At 40.3% G+C, this 12,483-nt stretch overlaps 1 protein-coding gene across 1 annotated transcript in view; it reads left to right on the top strand.

Annotated features, from left to right (window-relative positions):
- The window catches only part of stk31 (serine/threonine kinase 31), a 68,768-nt gene that overhangs the window by 39,814 nt on the left and 16,471 nt on the right, over nt 1-12,483 (top strand). The window contains exons 13-17 of the mRNA XM_078423048.1: nt 2,606-2,743; nt 4,304-4,423; nt 5,635-5,766; nt 6,756-6,857; nt 9,169-9,249. Coding sequence (XP_078279174.1) covers nt 2,606-2,743; nt 4,304-4,423; nt 5,635-5,766; nt 6,756-6,857; nt 9,169-9,249 — 573 coding nt within the window. The remainder of the gene's footprint in view (nt 1-2,605; nt 2,744-4,303; nt 4,424-5,634; nt 5,767-6,755; nt 6,858-9,168; nt 9,250-12,483) is intronic.

The following is a 12,483-nucleotide window of genomic DNA, read 5'->3' as shown; positions in this document are numbered from 1 at the left end:
TCACTGTATCTTGATACGTGACAATAATAGACCAATACCAAAACTAATACCTTTATGCATGTCAGTGCACCCAATGCAACAACAATCAGCCTAAGGCACTTGATGCTAGCAGATTCAGAATTTTGATTTACATTAACATATTCCAAGTGAGCAAAAGATAACATATGCCTCAAGTCATGATTTTCAAACAGTGAAACGTGTAGTACCCACTTTACCCCGCAGAAATTAACACTGGTTTATGACCCTCTAGTCCGAGCAACATCCTCATAAATCTTTTCTGAACCCTTTCAAGCTTGACAATATTTTTCCTATAACATGGTGCCCAGAACTGAACACAATATTCTCGATGTGGTCTCACCAATGTCTTGTACAACTGCTACATGACCTCCCCACTTCTATACTCAATACTCTGACTGATTAAGGCCAAAATCCCAAAAGCCTTTTTGATCACTTATCTACCTGCGACTCGACCTTCAAGGGACCATGCACCTATACTCCTAGATCCCTCTGCTCTACAACACTGCCCAGAGGCCTACCATTTACTGTGTAGGTCCTGCCTTTGTTCGACAACCCAAAATGCAACACCTCACACTTCTCTGTATTAAATACCATCAACCATTCCTCCGCCTACCTGGCCAATCGATCCAGATCCTGCTGCAATCGTTCACAACCATCTTCACTAGCTGCGAAACCACTCACTTTTGCATCATCAGCAAACTTGCTAATCTTGCCCTGTATGTTCTCATCCAAATCATTGATGTAGATGACGAACAGTAACGGGCCCAGCACCGAACCCTGAGGCACACCACTAGTCACAGGCCTCCAGTCCAAGAAGCAACCTACCACCATCACCCTCTGCTTCCTTCCATGGAGCCAATTTTCTATCCATTCAGCTATCTCTCCTTGGTAGACTGCTCTGGAAGGTTAGATCACATGGAATTCATGCGGAACCTTGTTGAATGCCATACTAAAATCCATGTACATGACATCTACAGCTCTGCCCTCATTGACCTTTTTGATCACGTCTTCAAAAAAATCAATCAGATTTGTGAGACATGACCTCCCACGTACAAAACCATGCTGACTATCCCTAATCAGCCCTTGCCCATCCAAATGCCTGTATAACCTATCCCTCAGAATACTCTCTAGTAACTTTCCAACTACAGATGTTAAGCTCACCGGCCTATAGTTCCCAGCATTTTCCCTGCAGCCCTTCTTGAAAAGAGGCACAACATTTGCTGCCCTCCAGTCTTCCGGCACCTCTCCTGTATTTAAGGACGACTCGTAAATTTCAACCAGAGCTCCCGCAATTTCCTCTCTAGTTTGGCGCAATGTCCTCAGATATATCTGATCAAGCCCTGGAGATTTGTCCACCTTCATACACGACAGTACCTTCAATACTTCTTCGACGGTAACACTGACTGCTCTCAAGACACTTCCATTGACTGCCCCAAGTTGATTGGAACAGCCTTCAAGATGTATCTTCTTTTGCTTTATACATGTTTCCACAGTGCCAATAACATTGAAATCTTATATAGATTGTAGATGATATGCATGTCGTACATTTGTAACCAAATAACGTTTTGGAGTTCGAAACAATTTTATTGAACCATTTAGGATTCTTAGGGGCTTGAGAGAGTAGATGCAAAGAGAATATTTCTCCTTGTGGGAGAGAAATCTTGAACCCCAGGACTTGGTTTCAGAAGATGTGGTCACCCATTTAAAATGAAGATGAGAAAGGGTGGGTGTGAGTGTCCATCTTGCTCATGGGCTTCTTCCCTTATACTTTACAGTCTCCTGTCTTTTGTTTTTTTTCTCTTCCCTTTCTTTACCTGCTTTCTCACGCATGTTCCTCCTGTTTGGTTTTCCTACTGCTTATCCCTTTTTCCTTCTCTTGCTTTTCTGTTTTTTATACCATTTTGATTATTCCTTTGTCTTGTCCTTCCTCAAATATACTACTGTCTCCTGTCTGTCGTTTTTTCCACCTCTTATTTCTGACACTCCTGCCTTATAAATTGATATATAAACCATGTATTTGCATGTACACATTATAAATTGTTTGGCATTAACTAATCAACATGACTTCTTGCTACAGTAACATTGATGTTGGTAAGTATAGATGTATGACATGAGTGTATATTATAACTGGAAGTTTATTATCCAAATGCAATGTGTTTTGTATGCTGGAAACCTGAAATAAAAACTGAACATTTTGGAAATATTTAGCTGTTTAGGCAGCATGTCTGGAGATCGAAAAAAATGTGGTTAATGTGCCAGGCTTGTGGCTTTGGTAGTGAACGTGCTTCCTCACTCCACAGATGGTGCCTTTACCTGCTGAGTATTTCCAGCATTTTATGTTTTTATATTTTTATATTAGATTCAAAATGTATTTTTGTACTTTCATATATTTTTTTATTTTTATCCTGTTTAAACAAAAATCTGAGAATTGTGGAAATGGCACTGAATTCCACATGTTACCTAGTTCATAGATATCGTCTGAATGATTTGTACCATTAGTGTTAGATGCTGCTTTTTTGTCCATTGGTTAATTGGTTTTGAAGTTTTCAGTGGATCCATTCAAATAACTTATTTCTGTCTTGTCAAGTTTTTTGACCTGAACTCCAGAGCTTCCTCATCCTCAATAGAGGACGGCAAAAGTGTTGATGAAATGCTGGATGAAGCAGAGCGTGACGTATGCAGAGAACTTGAAATTTCAACCACAGTAGGCAATCATACAGTTATGGTTTGCAAAAGTTTTATTTAGTATGGAAATCAAGGCTAATTTTAACTGAGCTAATTTTTCATTCTTACAATAGTTTTTTTTGTTGTTGCTGTAATGGTTTTCACTTTCCAATAAGAATACCTTTTAGTTGGATACCTTTTGTAAGATCAACTAACATCTTGCTCGGAATGCGAAATATTTAACCTTGGCACACTAATATAAATCACTCTATAGGCATGATTTAATCTGCAAATATGCAGTTCAGTGTAAGTAGTCAATTCAAATTCAAGGCATTTTTATCTCCACTCCCACCCATTCTTGCAAATTTAAAAAAAAAATGTTATTACTATTGAGCTGTGTTTATGGATAACTTTACTGTGGAAACTGCACCCATTGTGATCAGCGCTGAGAATGCCCTGTCTCACTTAATTTATGACCTATTTGACCATTTGGAAATGAAGAAGACTTCCAGTTATTTTGGGCTGAGTAGATGATTGGAATTCCAGAGCAAAAGGGCTGCTTTCTGGCTCACTGTGATGCAATTGTAGTGCAACTTTTTAATATTACTTTGTAGCTCCCTACATGCAACATTTACATGTATTATAGACAATAGACAATAGATGCAGGAAGAGGCCCTTCGGCCCTTCGAGCCAGCACCGCCATTCAATGTGATCATGGCTGATCATTCTCAATCAGTACCCCGTTGCTGCCTTCTCCCCATACCCCCTGACTCCGCTATCCTTAAGAGCTCTATCCAGCTCTCTCTTGAATGCATTCAGAGAATTGGCCTCCACTGCCTTCTGAGGCAGAGAATTCCACAGATTCACAATTTTCTGACTGAAAAAGTTTTTCCTCGTCTCAGTTCTAAATGGCCTACCCCTTATTCTTAAACTGTGGCCCCTTGTTCTGGACTCCCCCAACATTGGGAACATGTTTCCTGCCTCTAACGTGTCCAACCCCCTAATAATCTTATACGTTTCGATAAGATCTCCTCTCATCCTTCTAAATTCCAGTGTATACAAGCCTAGTCACTCCAGTCTTTCAACATATGATAGTCCCGCCATTCCAGGAATTAACCTAGTAAACCTACGCTGCACGCCCTCAATAGCAAGAATATCCTTCCTCAAATTTGGAGACCAAAACTGCACACAGTACTCCAGGTGCGGTCTCACTAGGGCCCTGTACAACTGCAGAAGGACCTCTTTGCTCCTATACTCAACTCCTCTTGTTATGAAGGCCAACATCCCATTGGCTTTCTTCACTGCCTGCTGTACCTGCCTGCTTCCTTTCAGTGACTGATGCACTAGGACACCCAGATCTCGTTGTACGTCCCCTGTTCCTAACTTGACACCATTCAGATAATACTCTGCCTTCCTATTCTTACCACCAAAGTGGATAACCTCACCCTTATCCACATTAAACTGCATCTGCCATGCATCCGCCCACTCACACAACCTGTCCAAGTCACCCTGCAACCTCATAGCATCTTCCTCACAGTTCACACATTATCTCCATAAATGAATTGATTTAGGAGGGTCATGGGATGGTAAATTCATAACGTGTTGCATCTTTTTTTTAAAGCAAAAATGTGAAGTTGATATGGAGATAATCCATGGTGCCTTCAATGAAGTGATGCAAAAGATCAACCAGGAGCACAACCTACTTTTGATTATTGAAAATCGATATGCAGATAGTGTGCAGGTAATTTCACTGTCATCCACTTACTACTTAGTGTTAGTCTGAGAATGCCAATAGTTCCATTAGAACTTTATTAAAAACTATCTACTTCAGTTTTCCTCATTCTCAAAAGTGAATATTTCACTAAGACTAGCTTTGCAATTTTGTTTATATGGATTATTTAAAAACATGGAGTAATATATTCAGTCGCTATTCTACTGTTATTAACATTGCTATTGGCACGTGCTTGATTAATTGTTTGGTTTTGTGCATGTTTCAATTGTTGCACTACCTCATGGAGTTTTAAGATTGTTTACTATGGATTCCTTTTATCATCTGATGGCCCTGATTTTAATAATGCCATAAGTTAGTCAAAACTGCTGATCTGTGCTTGATTTCATGCATTACATGTTATTGTTTTTTTGTTGGCAATTTCTTGAATCAAAGATAATCTCCATACATTTAGGCAAAGGTGTTGCAATGGCTCAGAAGCCTGTTGTTGGAACAACAAACCTGCATGCAGAAAGTAGTGACATTTCTTTCTAGGTGTGTAGGAAAAAGAACTGCGGATGCTGGTTTAAATTGAAGATAGACACAAAATGCGGGATTAACTCAGCGGGTCAGGCAGCATCTCGGGAGAGAAGGAATGGGTGATGTTTCGGGTCGAGACCCTTCTTCAGACTGAAGAAGGTCAACTTCTTCCCTGCAAGGGGATCGATCTCTTTCACTCTATTCAATGGCATGGTTGGGTGCTGCCTTTTGCTGTTTGATGGAGGGTGTGGTGCCATCCAGACCAATTGATGACTTCTTCCTCCCAGTTTGCAATGTCTATCTGTCATCTTAAGACATATTTTCAGGATCGTTGTAACACCACATCGTTGATTATGGGTGAATTGAAAGTAGAGGATTTCTTTGGGAAGGTGCACACAAACAAACAAACAGGCAAAATCAAAGCAAAAAAAAAATCCTTTTAAGAAATAGCTATTTACAAGGATCTTCATGGTGTGTCCAGAAGTAGCTGCCTACTACAGTTACAAGTGATAATGGGAAGGAAAACATTGAAGGCTTTAAGGAAGATTTAAGTATGGATCATGGACAGATGGTACCATGTAATTGTATTATTGCTTGTTTACTTTGTCTAACATCACCCCAGAAAATGTACTGGCTTATTTTTGGTATCCTCCAAAAATAAATAGGTTTTCTTTTAAATGGTTCCTGTCTTTCTATCTCTATAGTTTAAGAAGCAAGCTGGGCAATGGCTTAATACTTATCCCAGTGTTGGAAATCTGCTATCAATCAAAAGATCAGTGAAGAATCTTAAAGCTCAACTGAGGTGGAAACTGGTTGAAAAGAACAATATAGAAGATGTAATGTATAAATTTTGAGTACTTGTAAGATGTTGCATCTCGTATAGTATTGTACCTGCATCATAGTTAAGGTGGTAATGAACAAAATTCAGGTCCCTGCTTACATTTGCGCAAATATTGCCACAGCAATTACAATAAAAGCAAAGTGCTGGAAATCTGTGGTTGGACTGACAGAAGAGGTAATTTTAGGTCAATGACCTTGCATTAACTCTCTGACCTGTTGACCATTTTTCCAACACTTTTTGCTTTTGTTTCAGATTTTTGTTTAATTGAGCTGAGCACACTCGAACAAAGACATAAATATACATAGTGCCATCTGCAACCTGGAGATGCACAAAATGCTTAATAGTGAATGAAGTACTCTGGAGGTGAAGTCACTGTGCATATTATGTGGCAGCCATGTGTCACACATACATGAAGGTGACTGACTGGACAATCTGCAGCCATCACTTTCCTCCCACATCCCAAAGACGTAATGGGTAGGAAGGAACTGCAGATGCTGGTTTAAACCGTAAATAGACACAACGTGCTGCAGTAACTTAGCAGGACCGGCAGCATCTCTGGAGAGAAGGAATGGGTGACGTTTTGCGTCGAGACCTTTCGAAAGATGTACGTTGATCGGCTGTTGTAAATTATCCCCAGTGTGTTGGTGAGTGGTGGAATCTGGGAGAACTGGTTGGAAAGTGGGGGAGTTAGGAGTAGAATAAATGGCCTTTTGGTGGTCAGCAGAAACTCAATGGACTAATGAGCTTGTTTACATGTTGATTCTACAATTATAATCCACAAAAAAGCTCAGCCCTTTCATTTGAAGTACATAGGTTTGCCTTTTACAAATTGATCCTGCTTTAATAGTAGTGCTAGAAAATATAATGCTGAAGGTTTACATGATGTTGGGTTCACTGCATATATAAATTATAGAAGACATATCAACAAATTACTTGTGTACACAGATAAAGCATAAGGATGTATGCACAATTTTCTTCTTGTAGTTGGACAATTACGATGATTTGAAGGTTGAGAAGATGAAGGAAGAAATACAGAAACTTCGAGATAACATCTATGAAGAGATCTGCTGTGAAAGAGAAGAATATGTAAGGATATTGAAACAATATCATATTAGTCTTTTTTGATGAAATATAATGGAAATCATGTTGGATGTTAAAATAGTACATTTACAGATAGCTCCTATCTATTGTCAACATTAAAGTTGTTGTTAAGCTGGAAAGGGTGCAGAAAAGGTTTATAAGGATGTGGCCAAGACTCGAGGGCCTGAGCAAAGGGAGAGGTTGAGCAGTCTAGGACTTTATTCCTTGGAGCACGAGGATGAAGGGTGATCTTATGAAGGTGTACAAGACCATGAGAGGAATAAATAGAGTAAATGCACAGTTGTTAACCTAGAGTAGGGGAATTGAGAACCAGAGGACATGGGTTTAAGGTCAAGGGGGAATGATTTAATAAGAGCCAGAGGGATAACATTTTTTACACAAAGGGTGGTTAGATGTATGGAACGAGCTGCCAGAGGAGGTAGTTGAGGCAGATACTATCGCAATGTTTAAGAAACATTTACATAGGTACATGGATAGGAGAGGTTTAGAGGGATTTGGGCCAGGTGAGAGTAGTGTAGATGGGGCTAGTTGGTTGTTGTGGGGGAAGTTGGGCTGAAGGGCCTGTTTCTACGCTGGGTGACTCTATGACTAAATACTAAGAAATTCAAACCAAACACAGAAGAACTGAGGCATCAAGTGCCAACCTTTGCCGATGTTTCCTATTTAAGGTTTATCTGCTTTATGTTTAGAATCATTTAATCGTAAATTTAAGTACCCAACTTTCAAGAAAAAAATTATGAATGATCTAACCGGGACATTACTTAATTAAAAGAAAAGATTGTATGTTTTATTTCATGGTTGCTGATTTTTTTTTCTTTTTAGTGAATTTGGGTAAACTTGCAATAATAATATCTAGGAAGAAATATCTTTGTTATACTTGTTTTAAAATTGACCCTGTGCATTTTGGAGAACCATTGAGATCTTGCAGAAAGCAACAGCGAATAATTTAAATTGATTCTTGGTATATTCAGGTACCTCATTTAAAAATAAAAGCAGGAACACTGCAAGTGCAAATCAGATCACAAAATTGGAGAAAGTAAAAGGTTAATGTACAGTATAGGCCCGTTCAGAGATGGGGAAGGACCATGGTCCAGTTTCTTGGCTTAGAACAGTATAAAATACCCCATGGAATCAGTAACTGGTCAGAAGGTGGTGTGGGAGAGCAGATGTACATACCAGTGCTCGGGTATCCAGAATGTGTTCCACTGTGGCCACCCGGTGGTTTTGTAGAGAAGCACCACACACCAGGTTGCCTCATTATTACGCTCAATATCAAATTTTATTTGTTTGAACTCCTGTAAAACGCCATAGGCTATTTTGCGATATAAATGCGTTACTGTTGTTTTCATCAGCATAACTCTTCGTAATGGAGATGATAAAATTGTGTAGGAAGGAACTGCAGATGCTGCTTTACACCTAAGACAGACACAAAATGCTGAAGTAACTCGGCGGGACAGGCAACATACTGGATGGAAGGAATGGGTGACCATTCAGGTTGAGACCCTTCTTCAGACTGAGCGTCATGGTAGAGGGAGTTACAGAGATAAGGAAGTGTAAAAGATCAAAAGAGATGAAGGCCAAGGAAAGTGTAGAATAGATCATGTTAGCATGGAGGTGGTGACAACAAAGCAAACCAAGATAAAATGTAATCGGGGACAGTCAGACTGGTCGGAGAACTGGGGAGGGAATGGAGAGGAAAGGAAAGCAAGGGTTACTTGAAATTAGATAAATCAATATTCATACTGCTGGGGTGTAAGCTTCCCAAGTGAAATATGAGGTGCTGTTCTTCCAATTAGTGCTGGGCCTTACTCTGACAGTGGAAGAGACCCAGGATAGAAAGGTCAGTGTGGGAATGGGAGGGGGAGTTAAAGTGTGTTGCAACCGGGAGATCAGGTAGGTTTAGGTGGACTGAGTGGAGGTGCTCAGCGACCATTTGTGACACTTGTTTCCAATTAGGACAAGGGAGGAAAACTGCAACAACATTACTTGGATTTTGTCACTATACACCCACACCGAAATCTGCCAACCATACTTATTTAAATTATTGACCACTGTATAATCATCGATTCCCTAAAATTTTGCCCTTGAGGTTAAGAAATTAGAAGTACTTAATTTTACTAAATTATGTATATTTTATATAACCCATCCATTTCCTAGGAATTTTGTTTTTGTAGTTTTGCCAACAGGTTATTGCAAAATTATAGATGCATCTGCAGAATAGCCAGAGGAAATGTTTCTGAGGTTTTGTGGATTTTGTTAAGCATGGCACTTGATTGGATGTGCTTTTCCTTTACAGGAGAGGCTTGACAATATTGTTCAGAATTGGTTTCCTGAGCTTCCTCTCCTCCATCCTGAAGCAGCAATCAAAAATTACATGGTAATGAACAGTAGGATATCTACTTGATATAATATTCATGTTTTTAATATTTGGATGTACAACTTTTTTAAACTCTGAAGAAGAGTGACACAGCTGGTAGATCTGCTGCCTCATAGTGCCAAAAATCCTGATTGTGGGTACTGTCTGTGGGGAGTTCACACGTTCTCCCTGTGATCACGAGGATTTCCTCCGGGTTGCCCGGTTTCCGCCCACATCCCAAAGACATGCAGGTTTGTAGATTATGGAAATAGTCTACTGGAAATGGCCTCTAGTGTGTAGGGAGTGGATGAGAAAGTGGGATAACATAGAACAAGTGTGAACGGGTGGTCGATAGTCAGTGTGGACAGCGGGCCGAAGGGCCTGTTTCTATGCTTTTATTCAAAAATAAATGGCTTCAAAATATTTTATTGTAGTTTCCATCGTCCTGAGTTCACTGTTTGTGGAAGTGACAGAGTGAGCAAATTGAATAGTTTGTTGATGGATTTGACTCCATGTGTGCAGAAGAGGATATTTCCCAAGTTATATATTTCAATTAATTATGTACTTAACAAAACCGGAAAACCACAAATGCAATTAATTCTATAAACACTGTCTATCTTGTACTTGGAAATCTAATTGCTTTGATATTAGATTGCATGATGCGCTGTTCTTGTGCATGACATGATTTAATTTTTATGAAAAATTAAACATTATGAAGTCAGGACCTCTGCAATTTAGTTTCCAGGATCTTCCTTGCTATCGGTCTGTCTCACAATATGCAGTGCACTTCTATTTATAATTTCCATGATTTTCTATTTGAATTGGAGTGGCCCGCATTAGCTGAAGAATATTCCTGCAAAGGCAGGCTTTGGCAGCACCCATGAAAACTGCTTCTGTATGATTTTGAGATAGAGATTTGAAGATTGAGCAGGGCCCTGGGGAGTACTGTAAAACACAGAAACTCAGGGATGCAAGGACATAGTTCATTAAATGTGGTGGCACAGGTTGATAAGGTGGTGAATAAAGCTTTTGGCATCTGACAGGATATTGAGTACAGGAGTTGGGACTTCATGTTACAGCTGTGCAAGTCGTTGGTAAGGCCTCACTTGGAGTATTGTGTCCAGGTGTGGTAACCTGGCCATAGGAAGGACATTGCTAGAATTAGTCTTGAGATATAAGGAGAGGGCTGGGTAAGCTATTACTACTTTTCCCTTGGAGTGAAGGAGGCAGAGGGGTGAGCTTTATAGAGGTTTATAAAATCATGAGGGCCATGGATACAGTGAAAAGCCATGGTCTTTACTCCAGGTTTGAGATATGGGCCAGTTGCAAGCGAATGGGGCTACCTTGGTTAGGCAATGGTTGGCATGGACAGGTTGGGCTGAAGGGCCTGTTTCCAGTATATATGACTCTGGTGAGATGGGCAGCCGCATCTGACCTACCCCCCACCCCCAGAATCTACTGCCAGTTTCTAAACATCTCTCTCTCCTCCCCACCTATCTCTCTCCACACCCATCTCTACTGTAATATTCCTGGACCTGGTGATGGGCTACTTTTTACAGATCGTCGTGAGATGCTTTACACTGGCAAAGGAGAGGCCTTGTGTAAAGTCTGACGAATTGTGCATTGTTGCTATTGAATTTCTCAGTGATAAGTATGTAACTAAATGCTCTTTTCACCACCACGCAGGCTTTACACTCCTGCTGAGGAGATTAGTGGCAATTATGGTATTAATATGCTTCTTGAATTTGTATATTATGTCCCTGGATAGCAGAGTTGATGTGTCGGGGGAAATTGGGTCAGTTAGTCCTGTATTCACTTGAGTATGGAATAATGAGAAGGGACGTCATAGAAACCAATGAAATCTAATGGGTCAGGACAAACTAGATATAGTGGATGATATTCCTAGTTGCATAGAGTCCAGAACCAGGGATCACAGGGTTCAGGATAAGAGGAACATTGTTTAGAAGTGAGTTCAAGAGTGCTTTATTCACTCAGAGTGGGTGAACTTGTAGAGTTCTCCAGAATAATAGATTACAAGTCATTAAATGTATTTGCATATTTCTTAATTCCGGGGGGATATGGGGAGAAGATGGGAACAGGATAATGAAGTGGATTAAATAAAAAGTGAAAATTGGAAACTGGAAACTCAGCAGTCCAGGCAATATTTGAGGAACCAAGAAAAGCAGTGTTTACGTTTCAGATCGACAAAGTGCTACAAATTTCTTGTACTCAATTTTCCACTTTTTGATCAATATTTTTATCCTCTGGTGAATTCTAAACTGTTCCCAGTGATCATTCTGCTTTTTCTGGCAATTTTATATATTTTTTAATCCCTAATGTTGTTCAAAGGCTGCAATGAAGTCCTTGTTCCTGGTTTATGGTTGTACTGGACTGAAGTATTCATGCCATTCACGATCACATTTAAGTGTTGCAACCTCCATATAACATGCATGTCGGGGGACAACTTGTTAAAAGTCAAACAAAGGTGTGCCCTGGGGGTCCTGATAATACCAGACCTTGACATACTGTGATGATTTGTGACTACACTTTATGAAAGGTATAGAAGACCAACAAAGCTAAATGGAGTATTTAATTTCTGATGTGATATTGGGTTGCTTTTCATTCCGAAATCTACCTCGCACTAAAATAGATAGTGTGCTAGAAAGTCTTTGCCAATGTTGCGTAGATGACCTGCGTGAGGTTTTGTGGAAGCCAGGTTCCACTATTCATCAAACCCCATGTGTGCTCAGTACATCAGGCTTTGTGAGGTTAATCATATATTTCCTCCATTGGTCATGTATTGGGTCGCATTGGATGGTGGAGCAGAAAGAGGACAGATGGGGAGAGGGGTTCGGGCATTATATTGAGGTTGCACTGTATTTAAAGAATGAATGCATAACAAGAATATATGAGGTGGAGATTGGGAGCAGCATGGGCACAGAGCCTCAGTCACACAGTGGATTAATTAGTGAAGAATTGGGATGGAGACAGGTGACAAGGGGAGAGACAGCTACATATTTGAGGGAACCTGAAAGACCAGGACAGAGGGTAGGGAGAAAGATGTGTGTGTGGGGGGGGGGGGGGGGGGGGGGAGCAGGTACTAGAGAACAGGCCTTCTTGCAAGCCAGCAGACGCTTGAATTCCATGGCAGCTTGTCACCTTTGAACTAATGCCCGGAGAGTCCTCCGCTCAGTTAAGGCTTCCTTTGGTGCGGTTTCTTGATTTGTACGTGAGCTTTGAATCTCCAGAACAAAT

This window comes from Rhinoraja longicauda, chromosome 2 (genome assembly GCF_053455715.1).
Source record: "Rhinoraja longicauda isolate Sanriku21f chromosome 2, sRhiLon1.1, whole genome shotgun sequence".
Lineage (NCBI taxonomy): Eukaryota > Metazoa > Chordata > Chondrichthyes > Rajiformes > Arhynchobatidae > Rhinoraja > Rhinoraja longicauda.
This window is presented reverse-complemented; position numbering and strand designations above follow the sequence as displayed.